Here is a 13,323-nt window from a genome sequence, read left to right as displayed (position 1 = left end):
CTCCTCCACCCGATGTATATCAGCAGATGTGTTGTGCTCACCAGATTGTGACCTGGAAACCTCAACACTAACTGGGCCCACTGATGTGTCTCTTTCTGTGACAGTGAGTTGTGAGGTAGAAGCTGACGGATAAACGGTGCCACCCTCGGAGGTCCCTTCGCCCATATCCTCCGAGGACTCATCTGAGCTATCGTTCCCAGGATGGATGGGAGCGGTAGCCGGGGCCTGTGGTCCAGAAGGCCCTGGGGCTTCAGGATCTGTCCCTGAAACACAGGACAGAAGGTTAAGTGCAAGAGAGGGAGAGGAATCCAGGATGCCAAACACATGAATCACATGGCTCCCTTGAACATAGAACACCGAACACAGATAATTACATCACAGGAAAAGGCCCTTCGAACATTCAACCCTGTAGTCACCAGGCTGCTCATCTGATTTGTTTTGTCCCCATATGCCTCTGTTCCCATCACATTCAGATAGTTCTAGAGATGCCCCTTAAATGTCCCTACAGTTTCCACTTCCACAACCTCCCCGGCAGTGGGTTCCAGGCACCCACTATCCTCTCAATGCAAATAAAATGCCTCGTACACCTCCTTTACACCTCACCCCTTGCACCTGAAACTCGTGACCCCAAGAAGTTGTCTCAAAGTGAGTGTAGGAATGACAGGTGCTCACGTCTGGATGGCAGACCGACTATGCTGTCACTGACTGCCCGTGTCTCCTCATCTCTGATGAGCTCCAGCGTCCGCTCCTCAGACAGGGTGAGGACCTAGAGGTCTGGCTCACCACCCTCTGTCTTCACCCTCTCACGAGTGTTGTGCTTGGTCTTCTTCTGTGGAGACAGAAGGAACCATGAAATAAATGGTGGCGTGACTCATGCAGAGAATCAGGTGGTGACCCTTAGAGGGCAAACACAGTGGGGCTCATTGGGGGGAAAGGAAGGAAGTGCTTTGAGGTCAGGAGCTGGAAACATGCAGGGTGCTGGGGATAGGAAGATTGGGGGGGGGGGGGTGGGGGAAGAAGCATGATGAATGGGATTCAGCACTCACCCTCACTGCATGGTCGAGGTCACCAAATCTTTTCCAGCACTGCCTCACAGTCCAGGGAACCAGTGGCCTGGCACCAACCAAAGCAGCAACTGCCTCCCAGGCCGCATACCCATCAGCCCCCTGGGTCTGTGTCTTCCTGGGAGGAAAAGGGCATCCAGCAGCCTCCCCAAGTCATCCTCAGAAAACTTTTGGGGGGGGGGGGGGGGGGGGGGGAAGGTGGGCAGAGGTGGCAGGGTGTGTGTCATTGGTCATGCACAAATTGTCCTTTACTGCAATTCTGTCCATCCTGGAGTTTTTATGGAGCTATCCCTCGTTAGGGCGGATCAGCTGCAGACAGTTTGACAGAGCATTCCAGCAAGTTCCATGCGGTTTGCTTATTAGCATTGGGGGAAAGCAAGTGAGCACTTGCAGGTGTGGTGGCGGTGGCGGTGGCGGTGGTGGTGGTGGAGGAGGTGGAGGAGGAGGATGAGTGTCTTAATGATTAGCGACAGAGGACAGTGAGGGAGGTCTCACACAGCTATCGGAGTGTAGGTGGGATGGGGCCTTGTGTGGGAGTGAGGGGGATCACTCTGCCTGATATCTATAGGGTGGAGGGGGGATCTCTCTGCCTGAGATCAGTGAGGGGAGGGGAGGGGGAGGGTCCGCTGCTACTCTGCCTGAGATCGGTGGGGGGGAGTGGGGGGAGGGATTTGCAGTTGTTCTGGGTGATGGAGAGTGGGGAGATAGGTGGGTCTGTAATGCTGTGGGGGTAGGGCAATGTCTGTGAGGGCTAGGGGGCGGCATTATCTGGCCCGGGACTGATGTGACAGGTGTGCTTTTTCAATTTCTTTTCCAACTGTGCATGCGCAGTTCAGAACTCTGATCGTATCAGCCACGCTACGTCCCGCCCACAGCGCAAATCGGACTGGAGATGGCTGAGAGCGTGTGGGGGTGCCTGCAAGTGGATTTGTAAGTCGGATCTGCATTACACCCAGATTCGACACTTGGAATGAAAATGGTAAAATCAGGCCCAGTGTGATAAGGGTTACTGTAGTTTTGATTAATACAGAGATATAATGCGACAGACACTTTTATATTATATTTACATATGTGATTCTTAGTAATCTACCTTACGGATGTGTTCTTGAAGTCTTTTTACTCCATACAATCGAAACACAAACCACATTTTCAGAGAACGGAATCTACGTCCGAGGGGAATCTGCCAGTGCTATATGTAAACAGTGTTAGTTAAAATAGTTGCCATTGTGACTTCTGTCTCATAGCCTGAATCAAGTTGAGCAACTCATAGTAGTGGTCGCTATTATTGTCCCTAATGCTGGGATACGTAATTGGAACCAATACTCAATGAGAAGGCTGATTGAATGAGGAGAATTAATGCAGAAATAATTCACATAGCCCTGAACTTCCTCTATATATTTCACCTGTTGCTTTGCAAAGTTGTGCCATTCATCAACAAATAGGTTCCTCGGGAAATTAATTTTCCTGTGAAATGGTTTAATTTCTGGCACAATTACATTCTAAAAGTGCAGTGAGCATCCCAGACCCCAGAAAACTATAGTTGATAATGGATGCAGGTTTGGCAGAAACTCAAAGCAGAATTCTCAGTTTTTGTGCCGTGGTGGCGGCTCTGGCCACAATCGGGATCCTGTACTGGATTGTGCACTTAGAACCTTCTTAATTATTTACAGCCAAACCCGTTCTGGATCACCTTTGATTTTATTCATTCGTGGGGCATGGGTGTCACATGTAGACCAGACCAAGTAAGGATGGCAGATCTCCTTCCCTAAAGGACATTAGTGAACCAGATGGGTTTTTACAACAGGAACTTCATGGTCATCAGTAGAATCTTAATTCCAGATATTTTTTATTGAATTCAAATTCCACCATCTGCAGTGTTTGAATTCGAACCTGGGTCCCCAGAACATTAGCTGAATTTCTGGATTAATAGTCTAGTGATAATACCACGAGGCCATCGCCTCCCCAGCAAACTGGTAGGTGATTCATCTGTCTGTCAGTTGGTGGATTCAAAGGTCTAGGCGCCATATTTAAATAGCAGTCCGGCACACTCATATCATTGTCTTCAGTTCAACTGTCTACAGGAGACTCTCTAACATGTCACAAAGCCACAAGAAAAAGGTGAGTGGCCTCAAGGAGAAGGCAACACTGATTCTCAGTGCCAGGGGCATTGAGGTCTTTATTCAGAGAGTGCGGGCCCACCGACATGTCCTCTACTCCAGGGATGGCTCAAAGTAGTACACCAAACTCACGTCTCCAGTCTTAGAGAGCACTGCCCAGGAGGACAGCATGGCTGCCATCTGCCCACGAAGCATCATCTTGAGCAAGAAACTGATGGATGATCTCATGGCTCTGCCAGGGTAAGTCCTCTCTCAAATTTCTTTCCTATCCATCCCAGCATGGCATCATATACTCAATTTTTAAAAATTCATTTATGGGATGTGGGCGTCGCAGGCTGGGCCACCACTTATTGTCCATCTCTAAGGGCATTTAAGAGTCAACCACATTTCTGTGAATCTGGAGTCAAATATAGGCCAAACTAGGTAAGGATCGATGATGGTTTCATGGTCATCATTAGACTTTTAGTCCCAGATTTTTATTGAATTTAACTTTCACCATCTGCCATGGTGGGATTCAAACCCAGGTCTCTAGAGAATTACGCTGGGCCTCTTGCTTAGTGACAATACCACTATGCCACTGCCTCCCCTGGTTACTCTCTTCACAGATCTCACACATCCATTAGCGAGGGACATGTATCAATGCTCTCTCTTAACAAGATTTTCACAATACCACCATTTCATCTGTCTTGTTTCTTCCTCTTCTTTCTGGGGAAGGCACACACTATACACGGGGGATTTGCATGTCACCCAACTCTGCTCCATTCTCTCTGATCACATCCCTTTTGTCTTCATACAGGCCGAACATATGCACAACAAATGTGAGCAAACCCAGACAGGGGGAGGGGTGGCAGAGATCATCGACCTCATCGAGTTTGAGGGGGCTGTAATAGAGCTCAGTAGTGAGGAGCAGCAGAGCGGTGACACTGGCTGTTGTGGAGAAGGTTTTCATTGGGCAGTCAATGAGATTTTCCATTGAATCTACCCTATGCCGCTGGGAAACCCCTCAATGGGAGCAGAAGGTCCAGCTGGCATGAACAGCCTGAAGATCTCACCCATATGTTCAAATTCCACCATGGGAGCCATAGAATTCCACCATAGAATTTAAATCCAATTAATAAATTTGGGATCGAAAGGTGAGGAGAACTGTCAATTGTTGTAAAAATCCATCTTGTTCACTAATGTCCTTTGGGGAAGGAAATCTGCTGTCCTCACTTATATATGACCCCAGAGCCAGAATAACAAGGTGGACTCTTAACTGACTGCTGAAATGGCTCAGCAAGCCATTCAGTTGTGGCAATTGGAGATGGACAACCAAGGCTGGTTTTGCCAATTAAGCCCCGAGACGCTCTCTCTCAGCTAAAATGGCTAAGGTTGTATTGTAATTGCTTTAAAAGAAAATGCTCCCTTTACTTTCTGAGGCACCAATTCATAGGTTTGCATAGTTGTACAGGTGATGGTAACCTTTCCACTATTTTTCTCAGGTGATGATTCCTTAGCTACAATCTTGAGTAAACAGCCAAGGGCTATTTCACCAGCAAGGCCATTTCCTCAATTCAACAGAAACAAATCAGGAAGCAGAGATTTTAACTTTTCTCCTCCCAACCTGAGGGCATCAAGGTCAATAAGTAATGGGGGGAGTTTTCCCACCCTGCCCACCATGGGAATCATAGCGTGCGAGGTGGGGGGTGGGAAAACCATACAAAGTGGAGCGGGATTTTCTGGTTTTAGGGCGAGCGCAGTCAGGAAATCCCACTCAATGTTTTTATATGGATTCTAAAGTATTACTTTAAAGTGGCCCTTTTTCATTATCTACTTAGCAGCCATATTCCTATTGGAAATTTTCTGAACTGAATTAATCATTTAAAAACTGGTATATTTTCCTTTGTTGCAAATTTTACTGAGAAATTGTATGTGAATACAAGTTAGTACTTTTCATTTAATACTGACTCTTTTTAAGTAAAGATTAACAAATAAGGAAAAATATATGTACGACTTTACACTCTCACATTCCAAATGCCGACATAAGAGGCTCTTTCAGGGTCAGTGCAGCCTCAGTGGTCAAATGGCCTCCTTCTGCACTGCAGGGATTCTAGGGGAAGCTGGGTAAGATGCTCTTTCTGAGAGTAGACACAGATTTAATCAGCTGAATTGCCTTCTTCTGCACACCAGGGATTCTATGCTGCCAATATATCTAATTTTATGTATCAAAAAGATCTCTTTAAATGAGAAACCCCCAGAACAATCATTTACGTTACTTATTCATAAATTGCAAAGCTGATTTCAAAACCAGAAATGCCAATTTGTGAAATGTGTGATATCTTTTTTGAAATCAGCAATAAAGTGAAATAAGGATGTCCAACACCAACAGTTATGTTTGGCAATTTAGAAACCTGTAGATTATAGATTCAAAATAGTTGTTCATTTACATGGACTTCTACTTTAACTGAACACAATTTGTCAATAGTAAGCTGTATTAAATCAATTATTTCCCCAATATCTCATATAGTAAAGATTTCATATAACCAGGGCTGAAAGACCCTAGATTTAATCTTCTTCAATGTTATGTTAGCTGATTTCTGCCAGGGGGCAGTAGAGGTGCAACAATTGGCTTCAGTCTCTCTTGGTTTACAAGAAGAAAAACCAACCCTGAGTTTTTGTTCAGAACATCATTCAGTAACATTTACCGGAAATGTTTGTGGACATTGGGGAGGATTAGGTTTGATAGCAAAAGTTGAAGTTGATGAATATCCTGACAATATTCACTGTTTAGGCTCACCCAAGGAGTAACTAAAGGTAGCAGACGGTTAATATCCTAAACAGAAAAACTCTCCCAAGAAAACCAACATTTAGTTCAATGAATATATGTTCAAACTAACCACAAAGCTGAAGGTGCAGATAAATCATAACTTGCAAATTTAGGTAATGCTAAACCTGATTCGAGCTGAAAAAAGATAACATACTTATGAGACTGTTTCACATTATTTAGTTTTAGAAATGTTTAATGGGCACTCACCCTATAGTCAGTGATGAGTCCTGGAAAGAGAGAGCAAAACGAGAACAACGACTGTAAAATGTGACTAATTTGACTAATGCAACTGCAAATGATTGGATGAATACAAAGGTACCCAATACCAATGGTTCCAATACAATATATAGAACAATAAGCACAGCAAGATCCGACTGTCTTTGACCCAGAGGTAGTAACAGAAAGGAAAAATTGCAATTACTTTAAAATGTTTGGGGAATTTCAACAGTTTGCATCAAATGTAAAAAGATCAGTCTTTAGATACAGAACTTTTTTCGACACCAGTTTGGCTGACTATAGCAAGGTGTCATGATGTGGAGATACCGGCACTGGACGGGGGTGAACACAGTAAGAAGTCTCACAACACCAGGTTAGGGTCCAACAGGTTTATCTGTAGCAAACACCACTAGCTTTTGGAACTGGCTGTTCCTTCGTCAACTCCCACCCACTTGATGAAGGAATAGCCAGTTCCGAAAGCTAGTGGCACTTGCTACAAATAAACCTATTGGACTTTAACCTGGTGTTGTGAGACTTCTTACTATATAGCAAGGTGTCGCAGCGAGTTTGCATGCCTCTGATAATAAGATATTGGATAATAAGAAATACTGGTCCATGTGACTTGGCGACTCTTTACCAGGAACAAAATTAAAATACAAAGGCTCTGTGGCAGACAGAAAGAGGAAAGATAAAGGTCATCCTGGTAGATCCGGGCTACCATGCCTTACAGGAGCTGAGAGTTGAGATGATTTTAGAAAAATCTGTACCATAATGTAGAAGATTGCCATTGGCAGAATTTGTGTGGAAATTGCTGTATGGGAGAACTGGCTGGGTCCTAAATTCTGCCATAGGAAGATCTAAGCTTGGGAGAACTGCATGGTTGAAATTGGTGCCATATAGAACATAGAACATTACAGCGCAGAACAGGCCCTTCGGCCCACGATGTTGCACCGACCAGTTAAAAAAAAAACAACAACAATGACCCACTAACCTAAACCAATCCCTTTTCGTCCATAAACCTGTCCACAGACCTCTTAAACGCCCCCAAACTAGGCGCATTTACAACTGCAGCAGGCAGGGCATTCCAATCCCCCACCACCCTCTGGGTAAAGAACCTACCCCTGACATCTGTCCTATAACTACCCCCCCTTAGTTTAAAGCCATGCCCCCTCGTGCTAGATTTTTCCATCAGAGGAAAAAGGCTATCACTGTCCACCCTATCTAAACCTCTAATCATCTTATATGTTTCAATAAGATCCCCTCTTAGCCGCCTTCTTTCCAGCGAAAACAACCCCAAATCCCTCAGCCTCTCCTCATAGGATCTCCCCTCCATACCAGGCAACATCCTGGTAAACCTCCTCTGCACCCTCTCCAAAGCCTCCACATCCTTCCTGTAATGTGGGGACCAGAACTGCACACAATACTCCAAGTGCGGCCGCACCAGAGTTGTGTACAGTTGCAACATAACGCTACGACTCCTAAATTCAATCCCCCGACCAATAAACGCCAAGACACTGTATGCCTTCTTAACAACCTTATCTACTTGATTCCCAACTTTCAGGGATCTATGTACACATACACCTAGATCCCTCTGCTCCTCCACACTATTCAAAGTCTTCCCGTTAGCCCTATACTCAACACATCTGTTATTCCTACCAAAGTGAATTACCTCACATTTCTCTGCATTAAACTCCATCCGCCACCTCGCGGCCCAGCTCTGCAACCTGTCTAAGTCTTCCTGCAAACTATGACACCCTTCCTCACTATCTACCACACCTCCGACTTTGGTGTCATCAGCAAATTTACTGATCCACCCAACTATACCCTCATCCAGATCATTAATAAAAATCACAAACAGCAGTGGCCCCAACACAGATCCCTGAGGCACACCACTTGTAACCGAACTCCATGATGAATATTTACCGTCAACCACTACCCTCTGTCTCCTATCCGCTAGCCAATTCCTAATCCAGTTCCTTAGATCACCCCCAATCCCATACATCTGCATTTTGTGCAGAAGCCTACCATGGTGAACCTTATCAAACGCCATACTAAAATCCATATACACCACGGCCACTGCCTTACCCCCATCCACCTCTTTGGTCACTTTCTCAAAAAACTCAATAAGGTTAGTAAGGCACGACCTACCCGCCACAAAACCATGCTGACTATCTCCAATCAACTCATTACTCTCCAAATAACTATAAATCCTATCCCTAATAATTTTTTCCAAAACCTTGCCCACAACAGAAGTGAGACTCACCGGTCTATAATTCCCGGGGAAGTCTCTGTTCCCCTTCTTAAACAATGGGACAACATTCGCTAACCTCCAATCATCTGGTACTATACCAGAGGCCAACGACGACCTGAAGATCAGAGCCAGAGGCTCTGCAATCACTTCTCTTGCCTCCCAGAGAATCCTGGGGTAAATCCCATCCGGACCAGGGGACTTATCTATTTTCAGACCCTCCAGAATATCCAGCACATCCTCCTTATCAACTGTAACGCTGTCAATTCTACTCCCCTGCAACCCAGTGTCCTCCTCAGCTATATCCATGTCCCCCTGCGTGAACACCGAAGAGAAATATTGGTTCAATGCTTCACCAATCTCCTCCGGTTCCACACATAACTTCCCTCTTCCGTCTATAACTGGCCCTAACCTTGCCCTAACCAACCTTCTGTTCTTGACATACCTATAGAACGCCTTAGGATTCTCCTTAACCCTATCAGCCAAAGTCTTCTCATGTCCTCTTTTAGCCCTTCTTAGCTCGCTCTTCAACTCCCTCCTAGCCAATCTAAAGCTCTCTAGTGCACTATCCGAGTGCTCACGTCTCATCCGAACATAAGCCTCCTTTTTCTTTTTAACCAACGAATCAACTTTTTTGGTGCACCACGGTTCCCTAGCCTTACCAATTCCACCTTGCCTGACAGGGACATACCTATCACAGACTCGCAGTAGCTGCTCCTTGAAAAAACTCCACATTTCGGACGTTCCCAATCCCTGTAATCTCCTAGTCCAACCTATGTTTCCTAATTCTCTCCTAATAGCCTCATAATTACCCTTCCCCCAGCTAAAACCACTGGCCCGAGGTTCATGCCTATCCCTTTCCATCACTAAGGTGAACGTAACCGAATTGTGGTCACTATCACCAAAATGCACACCAACTTCCAAATCCAACACCTGATCTGGCTCATTTCCCAGCACCAAATCCAATATAGCCTCACCTCTAGTTGGCTTATCTACATACTGACTCAAAAAACCTTCCTGCACGCTTTGCACAAAAACTGACCCCTCTAACGAGCTAGAGCTATAACAATTCCAATCAATATTAGTAAAGTTAAAATCCCCCATAACAATTACCCTATTACTTTCACTCCTAACCAGGATCGTCTCCGCAATCCTTTCCTCAACCTCTCTAGAACTTTTAGGAGGTCTATAAAAGACTCCCAACAGGGTGACCTCTCCTCTCCTATTTCTAATCTCCGCCCATACTACCTCAACAGACAAGTCCTCATCAAACCTCCTCTCTGACACTGTAATACAATCCCTGACCAATAATGCTACCCCTCCCCCCTTCTACCTCCTTCTCTACTTCGACTAAAACATTTAAACCCCGGGACCTGCAGCATCCATTCCTGCCCCTGCTCTATCCATGTCTCTGAAATGGCCACAACATCGAAGTCCCAGGTACTGATCCACGCTGCAAGTTCACCCACTTTATTGCGAATACTCCTCGCATTGAAGTAAACACATTTCAAACCCTGCTCCACCCCACCCCTGCGATGCCATGCATTGCAGTCCCCATCCATGCACCCCTCACTTTCAACCCCTCTACTCAGGATCCCTCCCCCCCTCCGAATCAGTTTAAACTTCCCTGCATAGCCCTAGCAAACTTACCCCCCAGGATATTGGTCCCCTTCTGATTCAGGTGTAGACCATCCCTCTTATAGAGGTCCCACCTTCCCCAGAACGAGCCCCAATTGCTTAAGTACCTGAACCCCTCCCTCCTGCACCATCCTCTCAGCCACAAGTTCAAACTTTCCCTTTCTCTATTCCTCTCTAAACTATCTCGTGGCACAGGCAAGAGTCCAGGGATAACCACTCTATCAGTCTTGGCAAAGTGGATGACCGATAAGATCTGAGAGATTTTACTTTTGCTGTACCTGCTAGTCTATGTGTGATTTAGTTTGTACCAGCTGTGGTTTGCCTGTTAATTTATGGTCAAAATACATTAGTTCTGGTTTGTTGGGTTTATGGATCCTCACGGATCAAAACAAGGTAGGTATGGTCTTTAGCTTTTACACGGAATTTGGAAATCGTTTATACACAACGCTCTAAGTGGTGTTTGTACCCCAAACATTTATGCATCGTACCCTGGTTCACATAACTGTGGTTAATATTTGTCCCTGGCATGACTCTAGTGCCTGCAGTCAGTAATAATTTCACGTCTACATTTGCAATGCAAATGAGGCATCTACCTCGGAGGTATGCAAACTCACTGTGAAGCCTTGCTATAGTCAGCCAACCTGGTGTCAAAAAAAGTTCTGTATCTAAATGGGACACTTCTTGCACTGCAATTGCTTGTTCTGTGACCAACGACAATGGGGACTTTTAGAGTTTAAATTCTTGCTTGAACAAAGATGAAGGGACATTGCGCGTGCTCATGAGGGTGTAAATTGTTTTTGATAACATTTCTCAGCACTTAATTTTAAGTAGATGCACCATTTTAAATTTTCCAAGTAGATCACGTTACTTATCCTTTGAGTCTAACTGCTGAATCCTGAGTGTCAGTTCCAAAAGGGGCCAAGTAGATATTAACAACATCCAACCACAGAATGTGCTGTAAAGTTGATGTGTTGACAAATCCAAAGCATTAAAGGCTGCTGCATTTCGCTGTTATCTCAAGAATACATTTTTGAGACAAATGTCAATGTTGTTCATTAATATATCTTGTTCGATGGTGGGAAGGTGTGGAGTGAGGGGTGCTAAATGGCCTTCTCCTGCTCCTAATTCTTATATTCTTATTTGCCAGAAACTTTACTGAACATAAAAAAAATGCATTAGAAACAGGCGAGGGCCATTTGGCCCTTCGAGCCTCCTGTGCCATTCAATAAGATTATGACTGATTTGATTATAACTTCAACTCCATGTTCCTGCCTACCCCGATAACTTTCACTCCCTTGTTTATCAAGAACCTATCTACCTCTGCCTTAAAAATGTTGAAAGGCTGGAATTTTCTGGCCTTTCCCACCAGTGGGATATCCCGGTTCTGCCAAAGTTAGAAGACTTTTCTATGTCTTACCCTACTTTTTAATGTCCGACCGAGACAGGGCCAGAAACTTCCACCCAAGGACTCTGCTTCCATTGCCTTTTGAGAAATAGAGTTCCAAAGCTCACATCGCTTTGAGAGACAGATTTCTCCTCATCTAAATGGATGGCTCTTTCATTTTATATAATGACCCCTGGTACTAGATGTTCCCACAAGAGGAAACATCCTCTTCATATCCACCCTGTCAAGTCCCCACATGATCTTATAATTATGTTTCACTCAAGTTGCCTTTTACTCTTCTAAACTACAAGGATGCGGCTAACCTGTCCAACTTTCCTCATAAGACATCCTGCCCAATCCAAATATTAGTCTGGTCAACCTTCTCTCTATTGCTTACACTGCATTTACATCATTTCTTAAATAAGGAGACCAGTGCTATTCACAGTACTCGAGGTGAAGTCTCACCAATGTGTTGTATAACTGAAGCATAACACCTCCACTTTATTCAATTTTAATTACTTACTGAACCTTTATATTAATCTTTTGTGATTCATGCACTTGGGCACCTAGATCCTGCTGTATCTCGGAACGCTGCAATCTCTCTTTAGACAATATGCTTCTTTTTATTTTTCCTTGCCAAAATGGATAATTTTACCTTTTGCCACATTACACTGCATTTACCAGGTCTTTGCCCAGCCTCTTGCCTTATCTACATCCTTTTGTAGCCTCCTTGTGTCCTCTTCACATCTTACTTAGCTTTGTGACATCAGAAAATTTAGCAACCATACTTGTTCTCCATGCAGCCAAGTAATTAATATATATAAATGGTCAAAGCTACAGCACTGATCCATGCGACATACCAATCCTTACATTTTGCCAACCAGAAAAAAACCCATTTATGACTACCTTCTGATTCTTATTAGCTAGCCAATTTTTTTTCCATGCTAATATGTTATCCCCTACACAATATTTCACAGTGACACTTGATGTGACACCTTTCCAGTGCCTTTTGGAAATCTAAATACAGTACATGCATTGGTTCCCCTTTATCTACAGCACGCTATTTCTTCAAAGAACTCCAATAAATCAATTAAACATGATTTTCATTTCACAAAGCCATGCTGACTCTGCCTGATTCATTGAATTTATCTAACTGGCCTGCTATAATGTCTTTAATGGTAGCTTCTTAACATTCTCCCTATGACAGATGTTGAAATAAAGGGCTTGTAGTTTCCTGCATTCTGCCCTCCCCACCTCCCTTTTTGAATGAAGGAGTTACATTCACTTGTTCCCAATCTAACGGAACATTCCCTGAATCTAGGGAATTTTGAAAAATTAAAACAAATGCATCAACTGCCTCACCAGCCATTTCTTTCAAGACTCTAGGTCGAGGTCCATCCAAACCCAGAGATTTGTCAGGCTGCAGCTCCAACTATTTTCTCAGTAATTTTCTTGAATTCCTCCTTCCTTTCCATTTTCCTGATTTACAGCTATTTCTGGGATGTTACTTGTATCCTCTGTAGTGAAGGTGATGCAAAATATCCTTATTTTCCATTATTAATTCCCAGACTTTCTTTCTGTAGGGCCAATGCTCACTTTGTTAACTCTTTTTTAACTACTGATAAAAACTCTCACTATCTGTCTTTATATTTTTATCTAGCTTTCTCTTGTACTCTAATACTTCATTTTTTACAACCTTTTGATCATTCTTTGCCTTTTTCATATTCTGTCCAATCCTCTGACCTGCCACATCTCTTAGTGCAATTATATCTCCTTCTTTAAATCTGATACTATCTTTAATTTTTTTTAGTTAACCATGAATGGTGGGTCCACCATTTGGACTTTTTCTT

General features: G+C 44.0%; 1 protein-coding gene across 4 annotated transcripts in view; it reads right to left on the bottom strand.

Annotated features, from left to right (window-relative positions):
• The window catches only part of ddc (dopa decarboxylase), an 87,527-nt gene that overhangs the window by 12,520 nt on the left and 61,684 nt on the right, over nucleotides 1–13,323 (bottom strand). For all 4 annotated transcript variants that reach the window (XM_080208972.1, XM_080208962.1, XM_080208991.1 and 1 more), the window contains 2 exons: nucleotides 6,195–6,214; nucleotides 2,155–2,253 (listed from right to left, as the gene is read on the bottom strand). In XM_080208972.1, coding sequence (XP_080065098.1) covers nucleotides 2,155–2,253; nucleotides 6,195–6,214 — 119 coding nt within the window. The remainder of the gene's footprint in view (nucleotides 1–2,154; nucleotides 2,254–6,194; nucleotides 6,215–13,323) is intronic.

Source organism: Carcharhinus amblyrhynchos, chromosome 2 (genome assembly GCF_965287045.1).
Source record: "Carcharhinus amblyrhynchos chromosome 2, sCarAmb.v2.hapA, whole genome shotgun sequence".
Lineage (NCBI taxonomy): Eukaryota > Metazoa > Chordata > Chondrichthyes > Carcharhiniformes > Carcharhinidae > Carcharhinus > Carcharhinus amblyrhynchos.
The sequence above is the reverse complement of the archived record's forward strand: the minus strand, read 5'-3'. Positions and strand labels throughout refer to the sequence as shown.